The following is a 26,904-nucleotide window of genomic DNA, read 5'->3' on the forward strand; positions in this document are numbered from 1 at the left end:
CCAGCTCTCCACTCAACACAGCTGTCACTCATCCCCTCATCAACCAGAAGGTACTTCAGCTGGCAGATCCTGTTCCATCGTCGTGGGAGTGTTAAACTACCTTCCTACGTAAGAAGACTGATCCTAAGCCTTGCTACCTGTACTCATTTATATTCCCTGACCTAACCTTTGTTCTCTGTGTGCCCAGGACCTCCGCTCCAGTGTCCCTCCTGGACATCCTGTGCTGATACTGCACAAGGAGTGCTCCTGCTCTCACCCACGACACAGCCCTGTGCCTACCTGCCTCGTGCTGCACAAGGAGTGCACCTGTCCTAACCTCAAGAACATTCTCCCGTACTGCACAAGGAGTGCACCTGTCCTAACCCCAAGAACATTCTCCCGCACTGCACAAGGAGTGCACCTGTCCTAACCTCAAGAACATTCTCCCGTTCTGCACAAGGAGTGCACCTGTCCTAACCTCAAGAACATTCTCCCGCACTGCACAAGGAGTGCACCTGTCCTAACCTCAAGAACATTCTCCCGTACTGCACAAGGAGTGCACCTGTCCTAACCCCAAGAACATTCTCCCGCACTGCACAAGGAGTGCATCTGTACTAACCCCAAGAACATTCTCCCGTACTGCACAAGGAGTGCACCTGTCCTAACCCCAAGAACATTCTCCCGCACTGCACAAAGAGTGCACCTGTACTAACCCCAAGAACATTCTCCCGCACTGCACAAGGAGTGCACCTGTCCTAACCCCAAGAACATTCTCCCGCACTGCACAAGGAGTGCACCTGTCCTAACCCCAAGAACATTCTCCCGCACTGCACAAGGAGTGCACCTGTACTAACCCCAAGAACATTCCTATACCTGTCTGTCGCACATTCCATTTGTCAAACTGTCTGCTTGGGGAAACTTAAAATACCCTAAAACGCTCTATTCTCTCTCCTCCTGTGTTTTGCTATTGGGCTCTGCCAAATCCCATTCTCACAATCGCCCAGGCCTACACCACACAATAGCCACAGACATTTTTCTTGTAAGGCCACCTCACAAAGCATAGGCTCACAACGTAATTATACACGTATCGTAAAAACCAATGCAGCACATCGTTTTGTTCGCAGCATACATGTGTGTACATTCAAACACTTCAATTTGACAGCCAGTGGAAATTACAGTGTGTATTTAATGATTGAGATAATTACAGTTTTTGAGGTTTTAGGCATAGAAATATGTGTGTGGGGGGAGGGAGGGGTGCAATACTCAAATACTGTATAATATTGCAATACTTTCCCCTATGATACTGTTTTGATGCATTAAAAGTATATAAAATATTCATGATACTATTTTTGATCAAAGACCTTACAATGGTATTCTTCTTTTTTTTATCCACTTTTTTCTCCCATTTTCTATATTTTCTCCCATCCCAATTTCGTATCATCCAATTCAACCCTCCCCTGTCACGAACGCTGTTTCTTGCCTCCCACAAGCCGGCTGCAATGTTGACTAAGTCATACATAGCACAAGTCCCCTCCGGTACTTGAGGTAACAGCAGTCGCATCTTTTCACCTGCGCAGCTCGATCTCTCAGTGGCGAGGAGTAACGCCCGATCCCCACCCATCAGTTTCCCACCCCCTAATACGGCCAATGTGTATTAGTACGGACGACCAGCTAAACTGAAAGCAAATGTGGAGCGCTGGGCTCGAACAGGCAAGCCCAGCGTCTCCAGATTTCGTGGCGAGCGCCTTGCCCACTACGCCACGTAGCCGCCCTTACAATGGTATTCTATGAAATAATGTTCTTGAAACTGGAAAGAAATGTTCATTTAATTGAATTATGATTCTGAAATGTTATTTCCCCAATAGTATATTATTTATTTCAGCTTTTTACTGTGGTTAAATGAAAGACAAACGGTTATGAATTTCAATACATCACAGCATGAGATGGTGATCAGGTATTGCACATTCGCTGAACATTACGAATCACAATATTATCATAACATGGGCCAAGCATCATGATAACATCATATCGGGAACTCAGTGCCAATTCTCAGCCCTACCCACTTAACCCTTTCACTTCCGCACTACCAAACGGTTAACCCTTTCACTGCCACACAACAGCAGGTTAAGTGGTTAAGTGTATATATTAGGGCTGTCAAAATTAATGCTTTAACTTTAACTGCAGATTAATTTAAATTATTTAAAGCATTAAAATAAATTAATCTAGATTAATCTATGGAGTGAAAAATCTTCAATCTTAGCGCCGCGGATAAGAAAGAGGTCTAGCTGAGTCCAATGGATGGCTTAGAGTAGACGACAGAGTACAGCAACTTGCAATGGGCCTGGTCTACAAGATACACTACACCACTAAGGTAGAATAGACTTTTAATAGAATAAAATAGACTTTTAATTGTCATTGCACAGTATACAACGAAATTTCGGGGGAGCTCCCACAGACCGTAGTACATATATACATACATGAACACATAACACATATAACACTGTACATAACAGAATATTTTAAATAATAAAGTGCATGATGGGTGGTAATCAGAGATTATCAAGTGCAGTGGTAAGTGCATGGTGCACGTGAGGGGACAGTCAATGAGTATTTAACAGTGTGACTACTTGGGGGAAAAAGCTGTTCTTAAATCTTGTACTCTTGGCATGTATGGACTGGTATCTCCTCCCTGAGACATGTACCCATGTACATATCGAAATACTTCCCAAAGGTCAGTGAATACTACGCCCACAACACCAGAGGGAGCTCCACAAATCATGTGCAACCCAGATTCGGCACAAACAAGGGACTAAACACATTTCGCAATTATGCCACAACAATGTGGAACGCCCTACCCACAGCCATAAAAAGATGTGAATCCCTACTCACATTCAAAACCGCTCTTAAAGAGCACCTACGGGAGGCTGCAATTCTAAACTGGCCCCTGTAAATTTCCAAACCCCCCACCCCCTCCTAATGTACAGTCTCCTCCCCATCATATGTATATATTCTCTGTTAGGATCTATGGGTAACAGTACTGTATATTTGCATATCGTATATGTCACAAATGTAACAGTACTATCTATATACCTGTATGTCATGTATGTCCTGATTGATTGATTGATTGAAAACTTTATTAACACATTGCAGAATGGGTACAGTACAGTACAGCTCAATACATGGCCTGGTCTACAAGATACACTACACGACCAAGGTACCCATGTACATGTCAAAATACTTCCCAAAGGTCAGTGAATACCACAATCACAACACCAGAGGGAGCTCCACAAATCATGTTAAACCCAGATTCAGCTCAAACAAGGGACTAAACACGTTTCGCAATTATGCCACATCAATGTGGAACGCCCTACCTAAAGCTGTAAAGGAATGTGAATCACTACCCACCTTCAAAAACACTCTCAAAAAACACCTACGGGAGACTGCAATTCGAAACTGGCCCCTACAAATGTCCTAACCCAGTTGTACAGTAAATGACCAAGTATGGCTTTGTCAGTATTCCAATGTACAGTGTACAGTGTCCCCTACCCAACCCCCCCCCCCCCCCCCCCCCCCCCCCACCTCCAATGTACAGACCCCCACCCACCCACCCAACCCCACCCCACCTACCCAACCTCCTCCAATGTACAGTTTCTACGTCAAATGTATACACTATTTTTCTGGACACTTTTGTATCACAAACAGTACTGTATTTGCAAATCTGGTATGTCATAAATGTATAGATGTAGCAGTACTGTCTATCTGTATGTTGTGTATGTCATATATGTTATGATGAATTGAAAATGGGGGACCCTGATGTAAACAAGACGAAAGTCTTTCTCTGGTCTGCATTCCCTTAACAATTGTATGTATTGAGCTGTACCGTACTGTACCCATTCTGCAATCTGTTAATAAACTTTTCAATCAATCAATCAATCAATCACATACAATTGTTAAGGGGATGCAGACCAGAGAAAGACTTTCGTCTTGTTTACGTCAGGGTCCCCCATATGCCCATATGCCATAAATGTCATGATGTCATGTATGTTGTGTATGTCATAAATGTCACTATGAATTGAAAATGGGGGACCCTGATGTAAACAAGACGAAAGTCTTTCTCTGGTCTGCATCACCTTAACAATTGTGTGTATTGAGCCGTACTGTATTGTACCCATTCTGCAATCTGTTAAATAAAGTTTTCATTAATTCATTCTACTGAGCACAGCTTTCTAGTGGTCACTGTGGTCCACAGCAGGAAGATAGCAAAAACATAGTTTGGTAAATATTTGTAAAGTCCATGGTTGTAATGATAAACAACGTGAGTGATTGATTGATTGATTGATTGATTGATTGATTGATTGATTGAAAGCTTTATTTAACAGATTGCAGAATGGGTACAATACAGTACGGCTCAATACACACAATTGTTAAGGGGATGCAGACCAGAGAAAGACTTTCGTCTTGTTTACATCAGGGTCCCCCATTTTCAATTCATCATAACGACATACAGTACTGCTACATCTATACATTTATGACATACCAGATTTGCAAATACAGTACTGTATTGCAGTACTGTACCACATATTGAAAAACATCCGATGTTTTGTTTGTTTAAAAAAAATATATATATATATATATATATATATATATATAGGCCTATATGCTATGTTTTCTGATGTAAACAAGACGAAAGTCTTTCTCTGGTCTGCATCCCCTTAACAATTGTATGTATTGAGCCGTACTGTACTGTACCCGTTCTGCAATCTGTTAATACACTTTTCAATCAATCAATCAATCAATTCTTGTGTTGTTGCTTTGGCCCCTGTGTGTAAATGCTGCAGTGATGACGTCACTGTCGTCGGGAGAAAAAAGGAAAAGCAAGCAGCGTTTGGGCTGAAAGCAGATCTGAACCATCAACCTGCCGCGAAGCGCCGCACCCTGTTCTACTGTTACAGACCGAGGTAACGACACATCTACTGGTGTTTAATAACGACACGGTGTTCCTAGTACAGTAATGTTCTATTAGGACAACAACATTGGGTTGTATTAATATAACTCGCTGCTGCTGCTATCTCAGATGCGACTGTATTGTGTTAGCATGTTAGCTGCTGCGAGCTAGCGGGGAGCTAACGGACGGGCTAACGGCGGCCAGTGGTGCGTTTTAATGCGAACATTAGCTGCGTTATATAAACATAAACATTATATAAGTGACACCAGCAGGTAGTTAGTTAGATATTATATATATATGGGTAGAGCAGAGAAACTAGCCCCTCCAGTTGCTAGTTTAACCTAGCTAGCCAGCTAACGTTAGCATCTGCAGCTAGCTGCTGAACCAGCAGCTGGAGGGGCTCGTCTCTCTAACTTATAACATCTAACTAACTATCTAATTGTTGTTTATTTAATGTAACGTTACGTTAGTTTATTATAATGTAATGCTAGGTTAGTTTAGTGAACATATACCGTTACGTGTTGGTGTGGTAGTGTAATAATGTTGGGTTAGTTTAGCCATAATAATAATAATGATGATGTGATGTGTTATTAGGTTTGTTTTGTTTGTAAACTCATCATAACGTTAGATGTTTATTATTATATGAATGGTGATGTGCTGTTGGCTTAGTGAAGATAATATAACGTTAGTTGTGTATATTCTACTGATAGTGTGAAGGAGACCCGCCCGGCGGCGCGTCTGAAATTCCACTGAACAGATGTCTCCAGCTGTCAGTCGTCTGGTTACTGCATCATGTATAATGCATTGTCTCTTGCCTTGGTGACATTTCATTAACCTAGTAATATATATATATATTTTTAATACTTTATTTTCAGCTTACTGTAAACAAGAACAGACGTACAAAAAGGGAGGAGACATAACAAAACTAAAAAGACTGCCAGACAGGAAAATAAAATAACAGTGTGACTTAACTCAAAGCATTACACAGTGTGTTGTATAGCCAGGTGATACAAGAGTACAGGTAAAACACGAGATATACACGGGTGAGTCTCTGCAGAATGCAGTTATTTGTCCTTCAGATGGTCAATGAATGGGCTCCATATGTCTGAAAACCTGTTGTGCTCTTTGGATCTGTAAAAGCGGATCATCTCTAATCTCTATGATTGTGATCATTTCAAACCGTTAGTAATCTTACTACAATTTCTAGTGTCCACTACATATTTTATGTATGAGACATTCTCTCTCTCTCTCGCAACCGCCCTCTCTCTAGGCTTTCTCCCAAAATGCGTTGAAAGGCCCCTAGCAAATTATGTTAGTTGGACTAAATAAGTGCCCTTCACAAGAAAACTGACCAAACAATGCATGGTTTCAAATGGACAGATTGCCACACATGGGTTTCAAGTTTCTTTAATAGTTGTCATACAGAAGTACAGAATACTTTTATACAAAATGCTTCTTACTGTTACGCTCAAGAGACTGTGCTAGACAAGATACGTATGAAATAAAATAAAATAGTATAGCATGTAAAAATACTAAAATAGAAGTCGCAGTGTTCAGTATAGACGTATGTACAATGTTCGATGCAGAATAGAAGTAACTGAGTTACCATACAATATACTATGCAATGTACTAATATACAATACTATATAGTGCAAAGCAGAAATGGGATGAGGTACAATTTAGGTACAATTTACAGTAAGGTGTACGGGTTGTAGTGCAAATCCTTTACCAATAAATATACCAGGTAAACATGCTGTCTCACTTACACCATTGTTTGTCCCAACTATATGGGTGGTGTTAAATAGTTGACATGCCAAATGGCTCGCCTCACTTTCTAAGAGGGGTCTTAGACGGCAAGCAAAAGCAGTCATCTCCACATTAGTCTGGATGATTTATGTTAAATGTTTACTAAACTGGATTACTTGGGGTTTCCCCCTGGGCCCAGTTTTCAGTCCAGTTCTTCCTCTAGGCCCAGTTTTCAGTCCATTCCCTATCTTTCCTTAGGCCTTTGAGGTTGTAGGTCACAGCGTGCATAACACAAGCTTATGTTGGCCTATTGTACCAGCTACTTAATTTTGTTCATTCACGTATATGTTTAAGGAAACCAACAAACGGTTATAATCTTACACATACATGTGAAACAAAATGATGTAAAAAAAAATTATTAATAATTTAACACTTTAACTGCCGAAAACGCCGGAACTCGTCATTCCCCGCCATGCTCAAGTTGCAGAGGACGCCGGAACTCGTATCAATATTTCAAAAATCTGTGATCGAAATCATTTTTCCGTTCCGGAGCCTTGCCACACAGTGCTGATCTCCTCTCAACCCTCTAGCGGTTCAAGAGCGCCATCTGGTGGCCGATTGTCAGATCGAAACCGGATATCAACCTTTGAACCGGCAGGACTCACTCCATATGGGGTCCGGGCACTCGCTAATGTTAGAGAGACTCTGTCTTCACACAGTGAACATCGATCGGTGGAAATAACTCGAAAAAACAACATGATTTGGACGTATATACTATTATACAACCTGGAAATAGATCGGGCATTTCAACATCCCATAATCGAAAACTGTCTACTCCACGCTGATTGCCCAACGGCCCGAGGAGACTGGGGTGAGTTTTAGCGTGTAGTATTACTGTGTTCGATATAAACTGCTATGATGAACATATGACCCACATTAGATGAATGGTATAACGTTGCCCACGGAATTATAAACGCCCCCTCGCCCATCCGGTCAACATCAGATGACGTGTAGTAAATTCTAGAAGTACGTCCAGTTGAAATTTTTGATCTCGCACAGATTCCTACCAAACTGTATTTGATCATCAATATAATGCATTTGGGGCTATAAATCACGTTCTGGAGAAACCTGCAGAAAGAGATGAAAACATACTTATACTTTAGACCATATTTTAGTATGAATATGTGAATGAAAAAGTTTAACGTTGCTACACCATGAACAATACATATAGGACATTGAATGGGCCCTAATAATGGCAATCTAGCAATATAATTTAAAAAGTTATAGCCCTGCAAAGAAGGGGAACTTCTCCATGTTAAATAGAGCTGGCAAGGGATGGTATATCATGAATTTAACCTTGGGCAATCAAAGTGTTAAGATCGATTTTTCTCATAGCTACGATTCATCGATTACTCACGGCCCATCCCTACCAGGTACTTATGTTAGCTTATTGTACCCGGTACTTATGTTAGCCTATTGTACCAGGTACTTATGTTAGCCTATTGTACCCGGTACTTATGTTGGCTTATTGTACCAGGTACTTATGTTAGCCTATTGTACTTATGTTAGCCTATTGTACCCGGTACTTATGTTAGCCGATTGTACTTATGTTAGCCTATTGTACCCGGTACTTATGTTAGCCTATTGTACCCGGTACTTATGTTAGCTTATTGTACCCGGTACTTATGTTAGCCTATTGTACTTATGTTAGCCTATTGTACCCGGTACTTATGTTAGCCTATTGTACTTATGTTAGCCTATTATACCCGGTACTTATGTTAGCTTATTGTACCCGGTACTTATGTTAGCCTATTGTACTTATGTTAGCCTATTGTACCAGGTACTTATGTTAGCCTGTTGTACCCGGTACTTATGTTAGCTTATTGTACCCGGTACTTATGTTAGCCTATTGTACCAGGTACTTATGTTAGCTTATTGTACCTGGTACCTATGTTAGCCTGTTGTACTTATGTTAGCTTATTGTACCCGGTACTTATGTTAGCCTATTGTACCTGGTACTTATGTTAGCCTGTTGTACCTGGTACTTATGTTAGCTTATTGTACCCGGTACTTATGTTAGCCTATTGTACTTATGTTAGCCTATTGTACTTATGTTAGCCGATTGTACCCGGTACTTATGTTAGCCTATTGTACTTATGTTAGCCTATTGTACCCGGTACTTATGTTAGCCTATTGTACCCGGTACTTATGTTAGCCTATTGTACCCGGTACTTATGTTAGCCTATTGTACTCATGTTAGCCTATTGTACCCGGTACTTATGTTAGCTTATTGTACCCGGTACTTATGTTAGCCTATTGTACTTATGTTAGCCTATTGTACCAGGTACTTATGTTAGCCTATTGTACCAGGTACTTATGTTAGCCTATTGTACTTATGTTAGCCTATTGTACCCGGTACTTATGTTAGCCTATTGTACTTATGTTAGCCTATTCTACCAGGTACTTATGTTAGCCTATTGTACCAGGTACTTATGTTAGCTTATTGTACTTATGTTAGCCTATTGTACCTGGTACGTATGTTAGCCTGTTGTACCCGGTACTTATGTTAGCTTATTGTACCCGGTACTTATGTTAGCTTATTGTACCCGGTACTTATGTTAGCCTATTGTACCCGGTACTTATGTTAGCCTATTGTACTTATGTTAGCCTATTGTACCCGGTACTTATGTTAGCTTATTGTACCCGGTACTTATGTTAGCCTATTGTACTTATGTTAGCTTATTGTACCCGGTACTTATGTTAGCCTATTGTACTTATGTTAGCCTATTGTACCCGGTACTTATGTTAGTTTATTGTACCTGGTACTTATGTTAGCTTATTGTACCCGGTACTTATGTTAGCTTATTGTACCCGGTACTTATGTTAGCCTATTGTACTTATGTTAGCCTGTTTTACCAGGTACTTATGTTAGCTTATTGTACCCGGTACTTATGTTAGCCTATTGTACCAGGTACTTATGTTAGCTTATTGTACCCGGTACTTATGTTAGCCTATTGTACTTATGTTAGCCTATTGTACCCGGTACTTATGTTAGCTTATTGTACCAGGTACTTATGTTAGCCTGTTGTTCCCGGTACTTATGTTAGCTTATTGTACCCGGTACTTATGTTAGCCTATTGTACTTATGTTAGCTTATTGTACCAGCCAGGTACTTATGTTAGCTTATTGTACCCGGTACTTATGTTAGTTTATTGTACCTGGTACGTATGTTAGCCTGTTGTACTTATGTTAGCTTATTGTACCCGGTACTTATGTTAGCTTATTGTACCCGGTACTTATGTTAGCTTATTGTACCCGTACTTATGTTAGCCTGTTGTACTTATGTTAGCTTATTGTACCTGGTACGTATGTTAGCTTATTGTACCCGGTACTTATGTTAGCTTATTGTACCCGTACTTATGTTAGCCTGTTGTACTTATGTTAGCTTATTGTACCCGTACTTATGTTAGCCTGTTGTACTTATGTTAGCTTATTGTACCTGGTACGTATGTTAGCTTATTGTACTTATGTTAGCTTATTGTACCCGGTACTTATGTTAGCCTCTGTTGTACCTGGTACTTATGTTAGCGTGTTGTACTTATGTTAGCCTATTATACCTGGTACTTATGTTAGCCTGTTGTACTTATGTTAGCCTATTGTACCAGGTACTTATGTTAGCCTGTTGTACCCGGTACTTATGTTAGCCTGTTGTACCCGGTACTTATGTTAGCCTGTTGTACCCTGTATATTCTAAAAAGAGACCTGTGATAAAAATGGTTTACACATCTAATATAGACACTTGTTCTCCATAACCTGTCTGCTCTAAAAGGAACTAAACATTTTGAATGTCATATTGTCCTGCGTGTAACTGTAACATTAGTGTCCCTTGAGGGGTGACTGGATAGGGTGTGGCTTCCTAACACACGCACACACACAGCTGTTTTACTGCAAAAATTATATTATCCATTTTTGCTTTGCATTTAGTCATTGTCCTAACCAGTTAAACCAGTGATCAGTGTGGAAGACTGGAGCCTGTATTGAAATGACTAAAGGGAATTCAACCTCATTCCATAAAGTAGCTTTAATAATGCAAAAAAAAAATTGGGTTCATGTCATTGCGTTCCCCTCACAGACAGTACTGTAGCTTGAAGGCTGCTGGGTTTGTCTGTTGTCCAGCTTCTAATGACCAGCTAGGCCTTTGTGTCATCGCTGCATGCTGTGCTCGTCTGTCTGGTAATCAAATCAGAACATGGAATGTGTTACTCAAGTCATTTCTGTCATGAGATTTAAAGTGACAGTGACATCACCAGTCCAGAGAGTGTTATATGGAGTCATATAGTCTAAGTCTTTCACAAGATGCCCTTTGAACTTGTTGGACCCTGCAATCCAAGGAGTGTCTCTCCCATGGCGTCGGAACAGTGGGATCAGCTGAGGCTTGAGTGCCGCGGGGCCCGTAGAGTCTCCCTGCAAAGTCACAGTGACTGTGTTGTTTCATTAGACTGCTGCTGATGCAAAGCCAATAGGCCGTCTTGCACCAGTATGGAGTTTCTTTTCTCTCTAACACCTCACAGTCCTGAAGGCCCGTCAGCTGAAAACAAATATATATTTTAACAACACAACATCCTTGTTAATTTCCCTTGATTCTCTCTGATTTCATGATCAACATTGTGTCTTGTAGTGAGCAGCATGTCCACATTTACTAAACCCACACTCAAGGTAACCATCATGTTTGTCTTAACTATGGTGTGACTTTCTCTCTGCGTGTGTGTGTGTCATCTGTCTGGTAATCAAAGAGCCCATTTCCTGTCTGTATGTTTCAAATACACCTTTTTAAATGTGGAATTACACTTGAGAAGACTGTTGGAGAATGAAACGACACAGCACTGTTGTTTTGCTGAATAATAATAATAATATGGCTAGGGGGAGGGGGGGGGGCAGGCAGGGGGAGGTAAGTAAAAGAGAGAGAGCGAGAGAGAGCACACTGCATTGGGCTGGGTTGGCTTGCTCTCCTCTCCTCCAGCCACTGAGAGCACTCTGCATTGGGCTGGGTTGGCTTGCTCTCCTCTCCTCCAGCCACTGCAGTACCCCGCATCATCTACTGCAGAGCCTCTTACACTCACTCGGCTGCGATGGCGTCTAACGTGATGCCAGACAGACAGGCTTTGATCTCTTCTCCTCAGGTATGGTCCTCCTCACCGTGAGCATTGTAATGACTAGGTAGAGGCTCATGTGTGGCATATATTGCTCTGGGGAATTTAGAATCATTCGAGTTTCATAAAACGTTTGGCCACGGGTGTCAATCTCCTCATTTGTCAGGCTACCTGATAGCAAGTGAATGTTGTAGGTCGCTAGTGTTTTGAATCGTGCATGCGTTTGTTTTGTGCTTGTGTGTTTTCTGTATAACGACAGGGTTCCAGTCGACATAGGTTAGACTTGAGTTAAGACGAACCCGACCGACGATTTAAGACTTTATTCTGTTTTTCCTGCATGCGTCTGCCGTGTTTGTGTGATGTTATTCTGTGCATTGAGAGAGAAGCTCCGTCTTAACTGAACTAGATTAAATGATTGATTAGTCGAACCTACTCTTCTGGCGTACTCTGGAAAATAGGTTGCATGAGTGGATTGATTTTTGGTGTATGTGGTGTGGTGTTTCCAAAGGGTTTACGACACATCATTGGACTGTTGTTGTTGTTGTTGTTGGTGGTCGGGGAGATTACTACAGATCACTAATTTAGCTATGTTGCTGTCTGTATGAGATTGTGGAACCATTAACTAACTACTATAAATCTTGGGAAGCAGCCAACTTGTGTTATTGATTGTGGAAGTTTCCTAAATCAGAATCAGAGTTTATCCCATATTTATTTTTTAATAGGTTGTAGCCAGGGGGTGTAACAATCTCAATACAGAATTGAAAATGTGAAGAAGCTTTATGTTCAATGGAACTTTAAAACGGTAAACTTTAAAACCATAAAACTTATTTTCTCTCTGTTTAAGTGTCTTCTATGGCTATTGCTATTATGACGTTTGCTATTATGACGTTTGCTATTATGACGTTTGCTATTATGACGTTTAACCTCAGTGTGGCTAGTGGCTACTGCTATTAGCATGATGTTTAATTAACCTCACGTCTGGCTAGTGGCTACTGCTATTAGCATGATGTTTAATTAACCTCACGTCTGGCTAGTGGCTACTGCTATTAGCATGATGTTTAATTAACCTCACGTCTGGCTAGTGGCTACTGCTATTAGCATGATGTTTAACCTCACGTCTGGCTAGTGGCTACTGCTATTAGCATGATGTTTAACCTCACGTCTGGCTAGTGGCTACTGCTATTAGCATGATGTTTAACCTCACGTCTGGCTAGTGGCTACTGCTATTAGCATGATGTTTAATTAACCTCACGTCTGGCTAGTGGCTACTGCTATTAGCATGATGTTTAATTAACCTCACGTCTGGCTAGTGGCTACTGCTATTAGCATGATGTTTAATTAACCTCACGTCTGGCTAGTGGCTACTGCTATTAGCATGATGTTTAATTAACCTCACGTCTGGCTAGTGGCTACTGCTATTAGCATGATGTTTAATTAACCTCACGTCTGGCTAGTGGCTACTGCTATTAGCATGATGTTTAACCTCACGTCTGGCTAGTGGCTACTGCTATTAGCATGATGTTTAACCTCACGTCTGGCTAGTGGCTACTGCTATTAGCATGATGTTTAACCTCACGTCTGGCTAGTGGCTACTGCTATTAGCATGATGTTTAATTAACCTCACGTCTGGCTAGTGGCTACTGCTATTAGCATGATGTTTAATTAACCTCACGTCTGGCTAGTGGCTACTGCTATTAGCATGATGTTTAATTAACCTCACGTCTGGCTAGTGGCTACTGCTATTAGCATTATGTTTAATTAACCTCACGTCTGGCTAGTGGCTACTGCTATTAGCATGATGTTTAACCTCACGTCTGGCTAGTGGCTAGCTACTGCTATTAGCATGATGTTTAACCTCACGTCTGGCTAGTGGCTACTGCTATTAGCATGATGTTTAACCTCACGTCTGGCTAGTGGCTACTGCTATTAGCATGATGTTTAACCTTACGTCTGGCTAGTGGTGGCTACTGCTATTAGCATGATGTTTAACCTCACGTCTGGCTAGTGGCTACTGCTATTAGCATGATGTTTAACCTCACGTCTGGCTAGTGGCTACTGCTATTAGCATGATGTTTAACCTCACGTCTGGCTAGTGGCTACTGCTATTAGCATGATGTTTAACCTCACGTCTGGCTAGTGGCTACTGCTATTAGCATGATGTTTAATTAACCTCACGTCTGGCTAGTGGCTACTGCTATTAGCATGATGTTTAACCTCACGTCTGGCTAGTGGCTACTGCTATTAGCATGATGTTTAACCTCACGTCTGGCTAGTGGCTACTGCTATTAGCATGATGTTTAACCTCACGTCTGGCTAGTGGTGGCTACTGCTATTAGCATGATGTTTAACCTCACGTCTGGCTAGTGGTGGCTACTGCTATTAGCATGATGTTTAACCCTTTCACTGCCACACGACAGCCGGTTAACCCTTTCACTGTGACAATACAGAAGGTTAGCCCATCATTAGCATCCGCGGAGCTAATGATGCTAATGATGGAGCATCGCCGTCGGTTGTGTGATAGTAAAGGGTTAACCGGCTGTCGTGTGGCAGTGAAAGGGTTAATGTACATTCTTTACAACTTTGAAATTAAATTAGTATTTAAAAATAACCATACCAATTTTGCTTAATTGGAACGCATAAAGAATGAACAATTTAGCAATTTGCATCGATGGACTAGTACCATTACACCCATAATCTGTTGTATGAACATTCTTTATGTAGGCGTGGCTGCTTTCAGAGATCCTTGTGTACTAACTAGGATGGCCTTGTGAACCCAAGAGGAATGCAGGAATGAGCTGCATGGGGGGTGTGACGTTGAATCCCAGGAAAAGGGATCGTTGTTGCTCTCTCTCTCTCTCTCTCTCTCTCTCTCTCTCTCTCTCTCTCTGTCTCTGTCTCTGTCTCTGTCTCTGTCTCTGTCTGTCTCTCTCTGTCTCTCTCTGTCTCTCTCTGTCTCTCTCTGTCTCTCTCTGTCTCTCTCTCTCTCTCTCTCTCTCTCTCTCTCTCTCTCTCTCTCTCTCTCTCAGAGGAGCAGACTCTGTCCAGAGGGACTCGCCCATTTCCTGTCACTTCCTTTTTAGCCTGCGTCCTCCCAGTATGGCGTCAGCATGACCCCTCTCTCAATAACAGATGGGTTACCGTGGCAACTGCGTGACCTCATCTATTTTCTTTTCTCTCCATGGACCTTGGGAGTAGGACAGACAGGGCGGGGGCCTGTACATTCTATTAAGTACTGGACACAGGCCTAGATGGGGCTGGGCCTATCTTCACATGTCACGGTCAAATTCAAGCCAAACTGACTCCCTTCATGAGGTCAGTGCTGTTGCTCTTAAATCATTAGGATCAGATCAGATTGTATTCTGAAAAAATTTCAAGTCTATTGAGATTATACAATCTCACTGAATCACGCCCAAGTTGATGCATTGCCTCTGGAGATTGATACCTTGACTTCACTAGGTAATTTCATCCAATCATATTCACCTTGAGCTGTACAAATAGAATTAATTGGGTTTAATTTCAACTCAAAATGAGTCATCTTGCTACATTCGGAAACATTGTGCTCCAATTATAACTAAATAGTGACATTAATTTCCAGGGTAGCAGTCAGTCGGTCGCCTCGCCCTAGAAATTATTTTAGATTTTCTCCAACCTAACGGTGTTGTTGACTTCAGGAAGCCAGTGCAGGCCTAGCTGTGAGCAGTAATGGTAATGCAGCAGATTGATCATCCCTCCATCCACCCACACTGGTTCTCCTGGAAGCCTCTCCCAGCAGCCACAGGCCCCTCACAAGGGCCTCTATAAATACACCGCTGATTACGAGTGGTGGGAGAAGGTCGGACGGCCAGTTCACCTCCTAGTTGAAACCCATAGTTCCTCGTATGCCTTTTCATATTCTTCATTATTACTGTGGAAAACATTAGGCATCATTGGGTATGGCGTTTTATAATACCGTGATAACGGTTAGCCTGGATAAGTGTTTTATAATACGGTAATACCGGTTAGGCTGGATAGGCGTTTTATAATACGGTAATACCGGTTAGGCTGGATAGGCGTTTTATAATACGGTAATACCGGTTAGGCTGGATAGGCGTTTTATAATACAGTAAATCGGTAATAGCGGTTGGGCTGGAGTCACAAGAACTCAGAGGGAAGGGGAGAGGGAGAGCGAAGGGGAGGAGGAGGGAGGGAGAGAGAAGGGGAGGAGGAGGGAGGGAGAGCGAAGGGGAGGAGGAGGGAGAGAGAGAGAAGGAGGGAGAGAGAATTTAGGGCGCGTGTGTTGAAGGAGAAGATGGAGGCGTTAGTGAGATGGAGGCAGAAGGATAGCAGTGTTTTATTATCTACAGTTACACGTTGGTCAGAAGAGGCGCTATCAGCAGCAGCAGATGCACCGTGTTTAGAGGTGTCACGTGACTGGTGCCGTGTTTATTTAGAGATGTCACGTGACTGGTGCCGTGTTTATTTAGAGGTGTCACATGACTGGAGTGCTAGCAGCTCATTAGGACTCCCCTCAATTATATTCTACTATTGTACTTATTTTATACCCATTATGTCTGCACGTTTACATTGCACCACTTTTATACCTATTCTTATTATGTCTGCAATTTATGCATTGTTTTTTATTGTCAATTGTGTGCTGATTTTATGCCTTATGTTCATTTTATACTAATTGCTGTGGTGCACTCTGGACTGCGGCCCACATGTGAAAAGAAAAGTGCTATATACACAGTAGATAGATGGTTATTAATATTTATTATTATATTGTAAAAATTGTATGCATTGAAATGTCTAAAGTCTCGAACGACATTGAAAATGAGGGTGACCTCGATTGTCTTTTCGAGAATAAGTAAAGGTTTGAATGAATTCAATGAAGAGGCCAAATTCTAAATGCTGTTTTTAAGTATCCATTTAAATCCAAATAGCTCCACAGTCCTGTTTAGATTGTAGCATACAAGCTGCCCTGTTAAAGGGGAATACTACACATAGGGTTGGGTACCGTTCACATTTGAACCGGTACCGGTACACAACGGTACCCTTTTTGGTACTTTAGTAACTAAAAATGTAATCTATCTAATCCTGTCTAGTAAATCTACCAGTTGTAAAAAAAAATTATAATTCCAAACTTCAAATGATTTATCATTATTATTTATTTAGAACAATTTGTTATATATATATATATAATATTGCAGTGAGTGTTGTCTGCATCTAGCTTTGTAAAGTGTAACCACACTTGTGACCGTTTTCGGCTTGCCATTGCCCCGACTGCTTTGTTGTTGAATAAAGTAAAATCCTAGGTAAGCGATAAGCATGTATTGTGCGCGTGAACGTTGACATGAACGTGCGGCACACTTCATAGGTTTCGTTTCGTAGTAAACTAAACGTTGACGTCATCGGATTTTGATTAAACATTTTTACAGTACCGATATGTGGCACCGGTGGATCTCGCGTGAATCGGTAGTGATTCGGTCGGTACCCTTAAAAGTACCGGATTCGGTACCCATCCCTAACTACACATTTTAAGAATTCCTGTGCCCCAGTACAGTTCAGTCGGTATTGAATGCGCACCACAATAAATGGCACTCTGTCTTATGAGGTCATCAAATGTTTGTGTTTAGCTCATTACACCCAAATTAGTTTTGATTATGGTTCAGACCTTCTACCAATGCTTTAGGAGAGAGTGGCATGTGCTCACAAATACAAACTGAACTGTTCTTGGACACAGGAATTCCTAAAATGGGTGGCATTCCCCTTTTTATAACCAGGCTCCTCACAGACCTGCTGACTTAACGGTGAGGCGATAGGATCTCACACGGTTGTGAAATGTGTAGGGCTGTCTTAAATACTTCGAAGCTTCGAAGCTTTGTTCGATGGGCATGGGATTCGAATATGAAAATAAAATTCGATTATAAAAAATAAAAAAATTAAGATTTTTATTATTATAATTTATTTTTTGTTGTGCAAAATCAACTCTGCCTCTCTTTGTTAATTACAACAAGCAATGCTGTTTGCTATTTAAGATGAGGTCCTTCCTCTAGACTCGGTTTGGAGGAAGGATATCCCAAACCTGGAAGTAGATTTAGATTGGGATGCAGTCTGGGAAAATGTTCGGCTATCATCACGCAACCCAGATCACCAAAATAAGAGAAATTGAGATCAATGGTCAACTGTTCTGGAATGTACTTGAAAGTACTGCGTTTTACTTTTTACCTCAAAAGTGCTTGAGTTTACAAAAGGTCCTTTGCTCTATATATATATATATTATATTATTCCTAAAATTGCTGCACTTTGTTAAAAATGGCATTGATCTGTTGGTCTGTGTAGTAGCTAATACAGGATTTTGCTGCTTAAACGTATGTATAATGTATATTCATTGATTCACTCGTATACCAAAATCCATTTGAATTGAATCAAATCAAATATTGATAAGCAATTAAAATGTGATTAATTGACTATAAAATCTCAAATTAATTCGATTAACATTTTTAATCGAGTCCCACCACTAATTGTTATATATGAAGAGTAGGGGTGTAACGGTACACAGAAGCCACGGTTCGGTACGTACCTCGGTATTTGGGTCACGGTTCGGTACGAGTTCGGTACAACAGGATCTTTTTTTAAAAATTATTATTAATATAATATTTATTATTATTATTTTTAATTTATATATTATATTTATGATAATTATTATAATTATTATTAAATAGAATAATTTTCTATAGGAAAAATATGTTTCTTTTTTTTATTTGATCAGCTGTGCCTGTGAGTCCGGCAATGTGTGGGGCTGCGGCACTGCAGATTTACCCTACTCGAGTCCCGCGGGGAGGGGAATGTTGGTGTGTTTCTTTCCATTGGTTTCATTTGGTTAACATTATTGGGCGAACAAGAAAACTGTAAAACTGTAATGACCCTGCAGCTGTTCCAATGTAATTGTGCCTTCCTCTGAAGTTGTACTCGGTGTGCCCGGCCTCTGTAATGGGAAATATTAAAGGACAAAACGATGAGCCGTTTACATTAGGGATGCCCCGATCGATCGGCCACCGATCGTTATCGGCCGATACTCAGTATAAATATGCAATCTGTGAATTCCGATAATGAGTCATATTCGCCGATCGCGGAAACCGATCAAGCGGAGATCTCACTCGCTGTCTGTCTCAGACACACACGACCTGCAAACTGCCGCTGCTCCTCCTCCCTAGCCCCGCCCGCCCGTGTAGTTTGTAAACACAGGACTGAGAGGAGGCTCCTCTGCTCGAGTCTGTAGTGCATTCGACCTGCGCTAACGTTACTGTTTAAACAAAATTACTAGGGATGTCCGATATTATCGGCCGACCGATATTATCGGCCGATATCGGCAGTAAAATGTGATATCGGAAAATATCGGTATCGGTTTAAAAAAAAACAATAACAATATTTGTTATATATATCCAGTGAAATGATTAGTTACCTGAAATTATTCAGTTTTTTGGGGGGGGGAAACCCTGCATATATCGGTATCGGTTGATATCGGTATTGGAAATTAAGAGTTGGACAATATCGGAATATCGGTATCGGTATAAAAGCCATTATCGAGCATCCCTAAAAATTACCCAGTCAACTATTCACGTTTAGTAGGCATTGTCTAACGGTATTTAGCCGGCTAGCTACCGATAGCTCCTGATATCAACAAATGATCCAGAAAGTCTAGTAGTCCATGTTCATACCTCCGTTAGCTTGCGTTAGCTGACGTTAGTTTACTGTTCAAAACGAAATGTCCCATTGAACTAAAGTTCTGTCTTAACGTCATCTAGCCGGCTAGCAGTAGCTACAGATAGCTTTTGATATCAATGTCTTATAACATTGATTTAATGCGTATTCGAGCTGAGGGCTTGCTGAATGTGAAATGACCAAAGCACAATAACGTTACCAATAGGGTCCCGCTGCAGCGCCGGAGAATCCTTTTTGGAGCTGGAGGCTACTAGAGTACACACAGACAGTGGAGCTGTTTGCAGATAGCGAGCATTTTGACTTGTTGCGTGGTGGCGATGTCTCGCAGATAATACAAGTACAAGTCTAATTATATAATATATATATTTTATAAAAAAAAATAAAAAAAAATGATATAAAATAAATTTTAATTTCTTTTTAATCAAAAACAATCGGTATCGGATCGGTATCGGCCGATATGGCTCACGACGATCGGTGATCGGTGGCAAAAAACGTGATCGCGGCATCCCTAGTTTACATGAATCATTCTGAGTCATTATTAATAATAGAACGTTTTATTTCACTGGCCACAATGAAAGGACAGTTTACAGACGGAGACACATGTTAACACAGTAGCCTCTGGCCATAAAATGACCAAGAGCACTGTTCACACGTATATTAAATACACAATTGAAATGACGTCCACTAGACACCCAGATAGGTAAACAAAGTCTGCCCAAAGGAGAACCAGCCTTGGCTAGGCGATGTTCCTAACTGGAATGTTAAACAATCTTGCTAGCAGAGGAAGAGATTTAAAGGGACAGTAGTGTCTGCCACATCTGAGCACATTATATAGCTGGTCAGTCAAGCTGTCTATAATGACATGATAATATATTCCACGACACCACGCGCACTGTTCTCGCACGGACCTCGCGAGTGCCTGCATGTGCGACTGGTGTGTTTGCTCTGTGGGGCGTATTCTTCGTATGGCTGCACGTACCGTACCGTAAATTCCCGGGACGAATACACGTACCGTTACCCCTAGTGAAGAGTGCCTGGAACTTCTTCTTTTTTTTTCAACTGGCTCCCCTATATCCAAAGAGCACCTTCTAAACACTGGATTCACACTACAAAGACGCTGCAGCCCTCCTCCTTGTTCATGTTTAACATCTATGTTTTGACTGGCAGGCAGAGGGTTGCCTCCTTGTAAAATATGAAAGGATGTCAAATATGCTGGATTTGATATTTTTCTGCATCTCTGTAATTGCAGGCAATTTTGACTGTCCTTGGATGTTCACAAGAGTACATAGTGGAATAGACTTTATTCTAAAACTGTGTTTGTATTGTACACACATTGTAGTTATTTGTTGTTGTAACATGTGCTCTCTGCTGTTCTGCCATCTGTTGCCGTTAGATGCGATTTAGATGTTTTGTTGGACGTGGTTAGCGCCAGCTTGGTTTAGTTAGCAGAGCGGTCTATCTGCATGTTGTGTTTGACTTTCTATTCCACTCAGGATGATATGACTGCAGATAATGGGGCCAGAGGTCCGATAATCCCTCTGATGATTTAACTCTTGAGTGCATTGGAACAGCAGTTACGGGATGGAGTGGGGGAGGGGGATGCTAGCTAGCTATCTCTCTTTTTACGGGCAGAGTAATCGACACAGAGAGCAACGCCACTGCTAAAAAAAATTCTATGTTTTGGGTTCTTTGAGATTTCACTTCAAATGTATTCCTGACTAAAGAAGCCACTCGACTCCTCCTCATGTCTTGACTAATGCAATTTACTCCTAGCTGGTCTACCGCCACCAAGCTACTTCAACTCATACAGAGCACAGACTGATCTCTCCAACCTGCGAAGTACCCCACTGCTTACGGCCTGCTAGCTAGTCGGGAGAACTAGTGGTGTTAAGGGTTGAGGCCTGTTAGAGAACACAGTGGTGTTAAGGGTTGAGGCCTGTTAGAGAACACAGTGGTGTTAAGGGTTGAGGCCTGTTAGAGAACACCGTGGTGTTAAGGGTTGAGGCCTGTTGGAGACACAGTGGTGTTAAGGGTTGAGGCCTGTTAGGGAACACAGTGGTGTTAAGGGTTGAGGCCTGTTAGGGAACACAGTGGTGTTAAGGGTTGAGGCCTGTTAGAGAACACAGTGGTGTTAAGGGTTGAGGCCTGTTAGAGAACACAGTGGTGTTAAGGGTTGAGGCCTGTTGGAGAACACAGTGGTGTTAAGGGTTGAGGCCTGTTAGAGAACACAGTGGTGTTGAGGGTTGAGGCCTGTTAGAGAACACAGTGGTGTTAAGGGTTGAGGCCTGTTAGAGAACACAGTGGTGTTGAGGGTTGAGGCCTGTTAGAGAACACAGTGGTGTTGAGGGTTGAGGCCTGTTAGAGAACACAGTGGTGTTAAGGGTTGAGGCCTGTTAGAGAACACAGTGGTGTTAAGGGTTGAGGCCTGTTAGAGAACACAGTGGTGTTAAGGGTTGAGGCCTGTTAGAGAACACAGTGGTGTTAAGGGTTGAGGCCTGTTAGGGAACACAGTGGTGTTAAGGGTTGAGGCCTGTTAGAGAACACAGTGGTGTTAAGGGTTGAGGCCTGTTAGAGAACACAGTGGTGTTAAGGGTTGAGGCATGTTAGAGAACACAGTGGTGTTAAGGGTTGAGGCCTGTTAGAGAACACAGTGGTGTTAAGGGTTGAGGCCTGTTAGGGAACACCGTGGTGTTAAGGGTTGAGGCCTGTTAGAGAACACAGTGGTGTTAAGGGTTGAGGCCTAGCACCTCACCCCTCTGGCTCTGCTGAATAGGATGCCCTCCTCCCTAAATAGCCGACTCTGCTGTCTCTCTCTGTCCATCCATCTATCCCTGTGTTCATCTGAATGGGGAGCTGTGACTCCAACAAAAGGCCCTTTCATCCCACCAGCCAGCCCCCCCCCCCCCCCTCCCCCTCCCCTCGGGACTTTAATATGGGGCTGGCTGTGCCGGAAGTGATCGTCTGTCTCTGGGGTTTTGTTGACCTTGATGACCACAGAGTCATGATGAGCTCTGAGCTCCACAGAGAGAGAGTCATGATGAGCTCTGAGCTCCACAGAGAGAGAGTCATGATGAGCTCTGAGCTCCAGAGTCACGATGAGCTCTGAGCTCCAGAGTCATGATGAGCTCTGAGCTCCACAGAGAGAGAGTCATGATGAGCTCTGAGCTCCAGAGTCACGATGAGCTCTGAGCTCCACAGAGAGAGTCATGATGAGCTCTGAGCTCCACAGAGAGTCATGATGAGCTCTGAGCTCCACAGAGAGTCATGATGAGCTCTGAGCTCCACAGAGAGAGTCATGATGAGCTCTGAGCTCCACAGAGAGAGAGAGTCATGATGAGCTCTGAGCTCCACAGAGAGAGAGAGTCATGATGAGCTCTGAGCTCCACAGAGAGAGAGTGCACAGAAGCAATCAGGATCAGGGATGATTATTATGATGGAGAGGGTTCTCCTCTCTACCAGAGGGCCACAGACATGTTCTCTCTACCAGAGGGCCACAGACATGTTCTCCTCTCTACCAGAGGGCCACAGACATGTTCTCCTCTCTACCAGAGGGCCACAGACATGTTCTCCTCTCTACCAGAGGGCCACAGACATGTTCTCCTCTCTACCAGAGGGCCACAGACATGTTCTCCTCTCTATCAGAGGGCCAGAGTGTGACTACATCACTCAATTATCCAATTATTGCTACTAGAGTTGTTCCGATACCGATACCAGTATCGGAAAAGCCGCCGATACTGGCTAAAATGCTGGTATCGGTATCGGCGAGTACCCTCTAATGCTGCGCTCCGATACCATATGACGTAATTTATCAACAACACTGTGGTCTGTTGAGTAAGCATTATAAAACAAACGGGTGCTTAATCGATTAAAGTGTCAATGCCATTTGTCATTTTAACAGCAGATACTTTCTTAAATGTCATCGTCCCGACAGAGCGGTGTTGACGGGGAGCTCATGGGTTCGCTTGGTGGCTGGTGTTATTAGCATTGAACAGCTAACCGAAAGCTAGCTCATTGGAGTAGGGTATATCTGCAGTGCTGAAGCCCCATACTCATTGATTAATGATACTAATACAAATCTATACAATCACCTGTTGTTGAATAAATACCATTACTTTCTAGTTATTACTAAAAAACAGTATATATAAAACAGTATTTGTTAAAAAAAAAATATATATATTTATAAAAAATTTATATAATATAGTTTTTTTTTTTTTTTTTTTTTTTATGTATGCACTGGTATCGGATAAGTATCGGTATCGGCCGATACCCAAAGCTTAGGTATCGGAATCGGATCGGAAAGGAAAAAATGGTATCGGAACATCTCTAATTGCTACTAATTTAACAGAATGACATGACATACCTCCTCTGTTGGTCTGGGGAGGGTGTAGACTACCGCATGTCTCCTCTGTCGGTCTGGGGAGGGTGTAGACTACCACATACCTCCTCTGTTGGTCTGGGGAGGGTGTGTAGACTACCACATGTCTCCTCTGTTGGTCTGGGGAGGGTGTAGACTACCACATACCTCCTCTGTTGGTCTGGGGAGGGTGTAGACTACCACATGTCTCCTCTGTTGGTCTGGGGAGGGTGTAGACTACCACATACCTCCTCTGTTGGTCTGGGGAGGGTGTGTAGACTACCACATGTCTCCTCTGTTGGTCTGGGGAGGGTGTAGACTACCACATACCTCCTCTGTTGGTCTGGGGAGGGTGTGTAGACTACCACATGTCTCCTCTGTTGGTCTGGGGAGGGTGTAGACTACCACATACCTCCTCTGTTGGTCTGGGGAGGGTGTGTAGACTACCACATGTCTCCTCTGTTGGTCTGGGGAGGGTGTAGACTACCACATACCACCTCTGTTGGTCTGGGGAGGGTGTGTAGACTACCACATGTCTCCTCTGTTGGTCTGGGGAGGGTGTAGACTACCACATACCACCTCTGTTGGTCTGGGGAGTGTGTAGACTACCACATGTCTCCTCTGTTGGTCTGGGGAGTGTGTAGACTACCACATACCACCTCAATGTGATTCTAGGCGAATGGTTTGAGAATTCAATGGTGAGGTCCCTTGTGGAATCTTGTTCTCCTTGGCCCTGTTCTAGAGGACGGCAGTTAATGTCCTCCTTAAATAGACCCACTTCGGAAGTCCACATTCCCAGCAGTCCAAAAAGCCTAGGGGTACTGTGTGTGTGTGTGTTTGTGTGTGTTGTGTGTGTGTGTGTGTGTGTGTGTTCTCTAGATCAGGGGTTCTCAAACTTTTTCATACCGTGACCCCATTTTATTTAGGATTTTCTTTGGGGACCCCACACTTAATGTATCGCGTAATTTCAACATGGAATTAAGGAATATCAAAATAAAAGCACACATTATTGAACTTGATCATGCATATTTATTAGAAAATGTAATTACAGCACTATGTTATCAATACACATTTATAAAACGAGGCATATTTAGCCAAAATGTGTTGCCAGAAAACGTTTACTTGCCAATGCGCGACCCCACTGTCACCTACCCGCGACCCCAATTTGGGTTGCGACTAGGGCTGACCTTCGAAGCTTTTTTTGGCAATCGAAGCTTCGGGGCCGAGCTTCGATTTTAATTCGAAGCTTCGAGAGATTATTATAATTTTTTTATATCTTATGTTGTGGGACTTGTACAGCACTTTGGTAAACTTTGTTGTTTTTAAATGTGCTCTATAAATAAAGTGGATTGGATTAATTAATTAAGTAGCCCCTTTCGTGACTGTGACGCAGCCAACAAGGTTTCACTCGGCTGCGCTGCCTGGGTGCAGTGGGGCTGCTCTCACAGCCAACGACATGACATTACATAATTATGTTGCATCCTTCGTCTATCAAGCAAACAATTATATTATATTTAATTTATAATTTATAATTATATCAGACAATGCACCTACAAAAGCAGACGATTACAATTAAATTAGCCAACTTGGTAACACATTAGTCATAGCAGGGGAAGGGGAAGGAAAGAGCGAGCAAGAGCACATGTATTGTATTTATTATTTTTATGTCTTTTAATCTACATTTATTTTGATTTAATTACTGGACTGTCATTATTGTTGTTATTATTTCTGTCATTGTCCTGTGATTTATCATTGATTTTTACTGTTACTGTATTGTTTGTCTAGTTTTATGTTAAAAAATGGAAAATAAAAAACATTTGTTCAAAAAAAAACATTAGTCATAGCAGCATAGGCATAGCCTTATTAATGTTTTGTGATGCTCCGTCAGGCATTTTCCCTTCAGTTGTGTCTTCAGCAAGTGAAATGCATGCTCACTTGGATTCAGGTCAGGAGGTGATTGACTTGACTATTGTATAACATACCCGCGCCTACCTCCTGGAGAGAGTGTTCTTGATCTGTCCCAACTGTTGTGATGGGGTTTTCTTTACCAGGAAAATAACTCTCCTGTCTGTCATCCACCACCACAGTTGTTTCCCAAGGTCTTTGGGTTGTTGCTGAGCTCACCGGTGCATTCTTGTATGAACCCTGGACTGAACCCTGTATTGGTATCGACAGATTCCTTGCTATCTCTTAATTTCATATAATACTATAACTGTCTCTCCCAAGAAGAAGCCCGTTAACCAGGGCTGATATCGGCCAATTACAAAAAAAGAAAAGAAAAAAAAGATGCACAGTTCTATATTCCCTCAGATATTTCACATCCCCTTTTTGCGAGAAAGTTAATGTTTACAGAATTGTGTACCACCGTATCATAACACATCACACAATTTGATGAAAGATTATATGAATTATAGTTGAATCCTTGAACCGCCAACTTAGATTGGATTAGATTGTACTTTATTGTCATTATATTTGCATACAACGAGATTTGGCACTCAGTTTAACACTTTAATCGCCGAAAACGCCGGAACTCGTCATTCCTAGCCATGCTCATTCTGCCGAAGACGCCGTAACTCGTCTTTGATGTCAATATTTCAAAAATCTGTCATCGAAATCATATTTCCTTTCCGGAGCCCTGAGACACAGTGCAAAGCTCCACTCACTCTCTAGCGGTTCAAGAGCGCCATCTGGTGGCCGATCGGCAGATCGCCAGCCGGAAATTAACCTTTGAACCGGTAGTGCTCATCCATATGTGGTCCGGGCACTCGCTATCGTTAGAGAGACTCCGTATTGACACAGTGAACATCGATCGGTGCAAATAACTCGAAAAAACAACATGATTTGGACGTATATACTATTATACAACCTGGAAATCGATCGGGCATTTCTCCATCCCATAATAGAAAAAATTCTGTTCCACGCTCATCTGCCAGCGGCGCGAGGAAGCCACGGTAAGATTCAGCGTTATTTTCTAACGTCTTCTATACTAACTGATCTGATGAACATATGACCCACTCTGGATGAATCAT

At 42.1% G+C, this 26,904-nt stretch overlaps 1 protein-coding gene across 5 annotated transcripts in view; it reads left to right on the plus strand.

The window, feature by feature from the left end:
- Window positions 1-4,846: 4,846 nt before the first annotated feature.
- sptan1 (spectrin alpha, non-erythrocytic 1) overlaps window positions 4,847-26,904 on the plus strand; it is a 137,442-nt gene continuing 115,384 nt past the window's right edge. For 3 of the 5 annotated variants that reach the window (XM_084325423.1, XM_084325424.1, XM_084325425.1), the window contains exon 1: window positions 11,724-11,850. In XM_084325423.1, coding sequence (XP_084181549.1) covers window positions 11,800-11,850 — 51 coding nt within the window. In that variant the 5' untranslated portion in view covers window positions 11,724-11,799. Of the gene's footprint in view, window positions 4,938-5,115; window positions 5,131-11,723; window positions 11,851-26,904 lie in introns of those variants that run through there. The other 2 variants (XM_084325426.1, XM_084325427.1) reach the window with 2 other exon arrangements.

This window comes from Notolepis coatsorum (assembly GCF_963971535.1).
Source record: "Notolepis coatsorum genome assembly, chromosome: 11".
NCBI lineage: Eukaryota > Metazoa > Chordata > Actinopteri > Aulopiformes > Paralepididae > Notolepis > Notolepis coatsorum.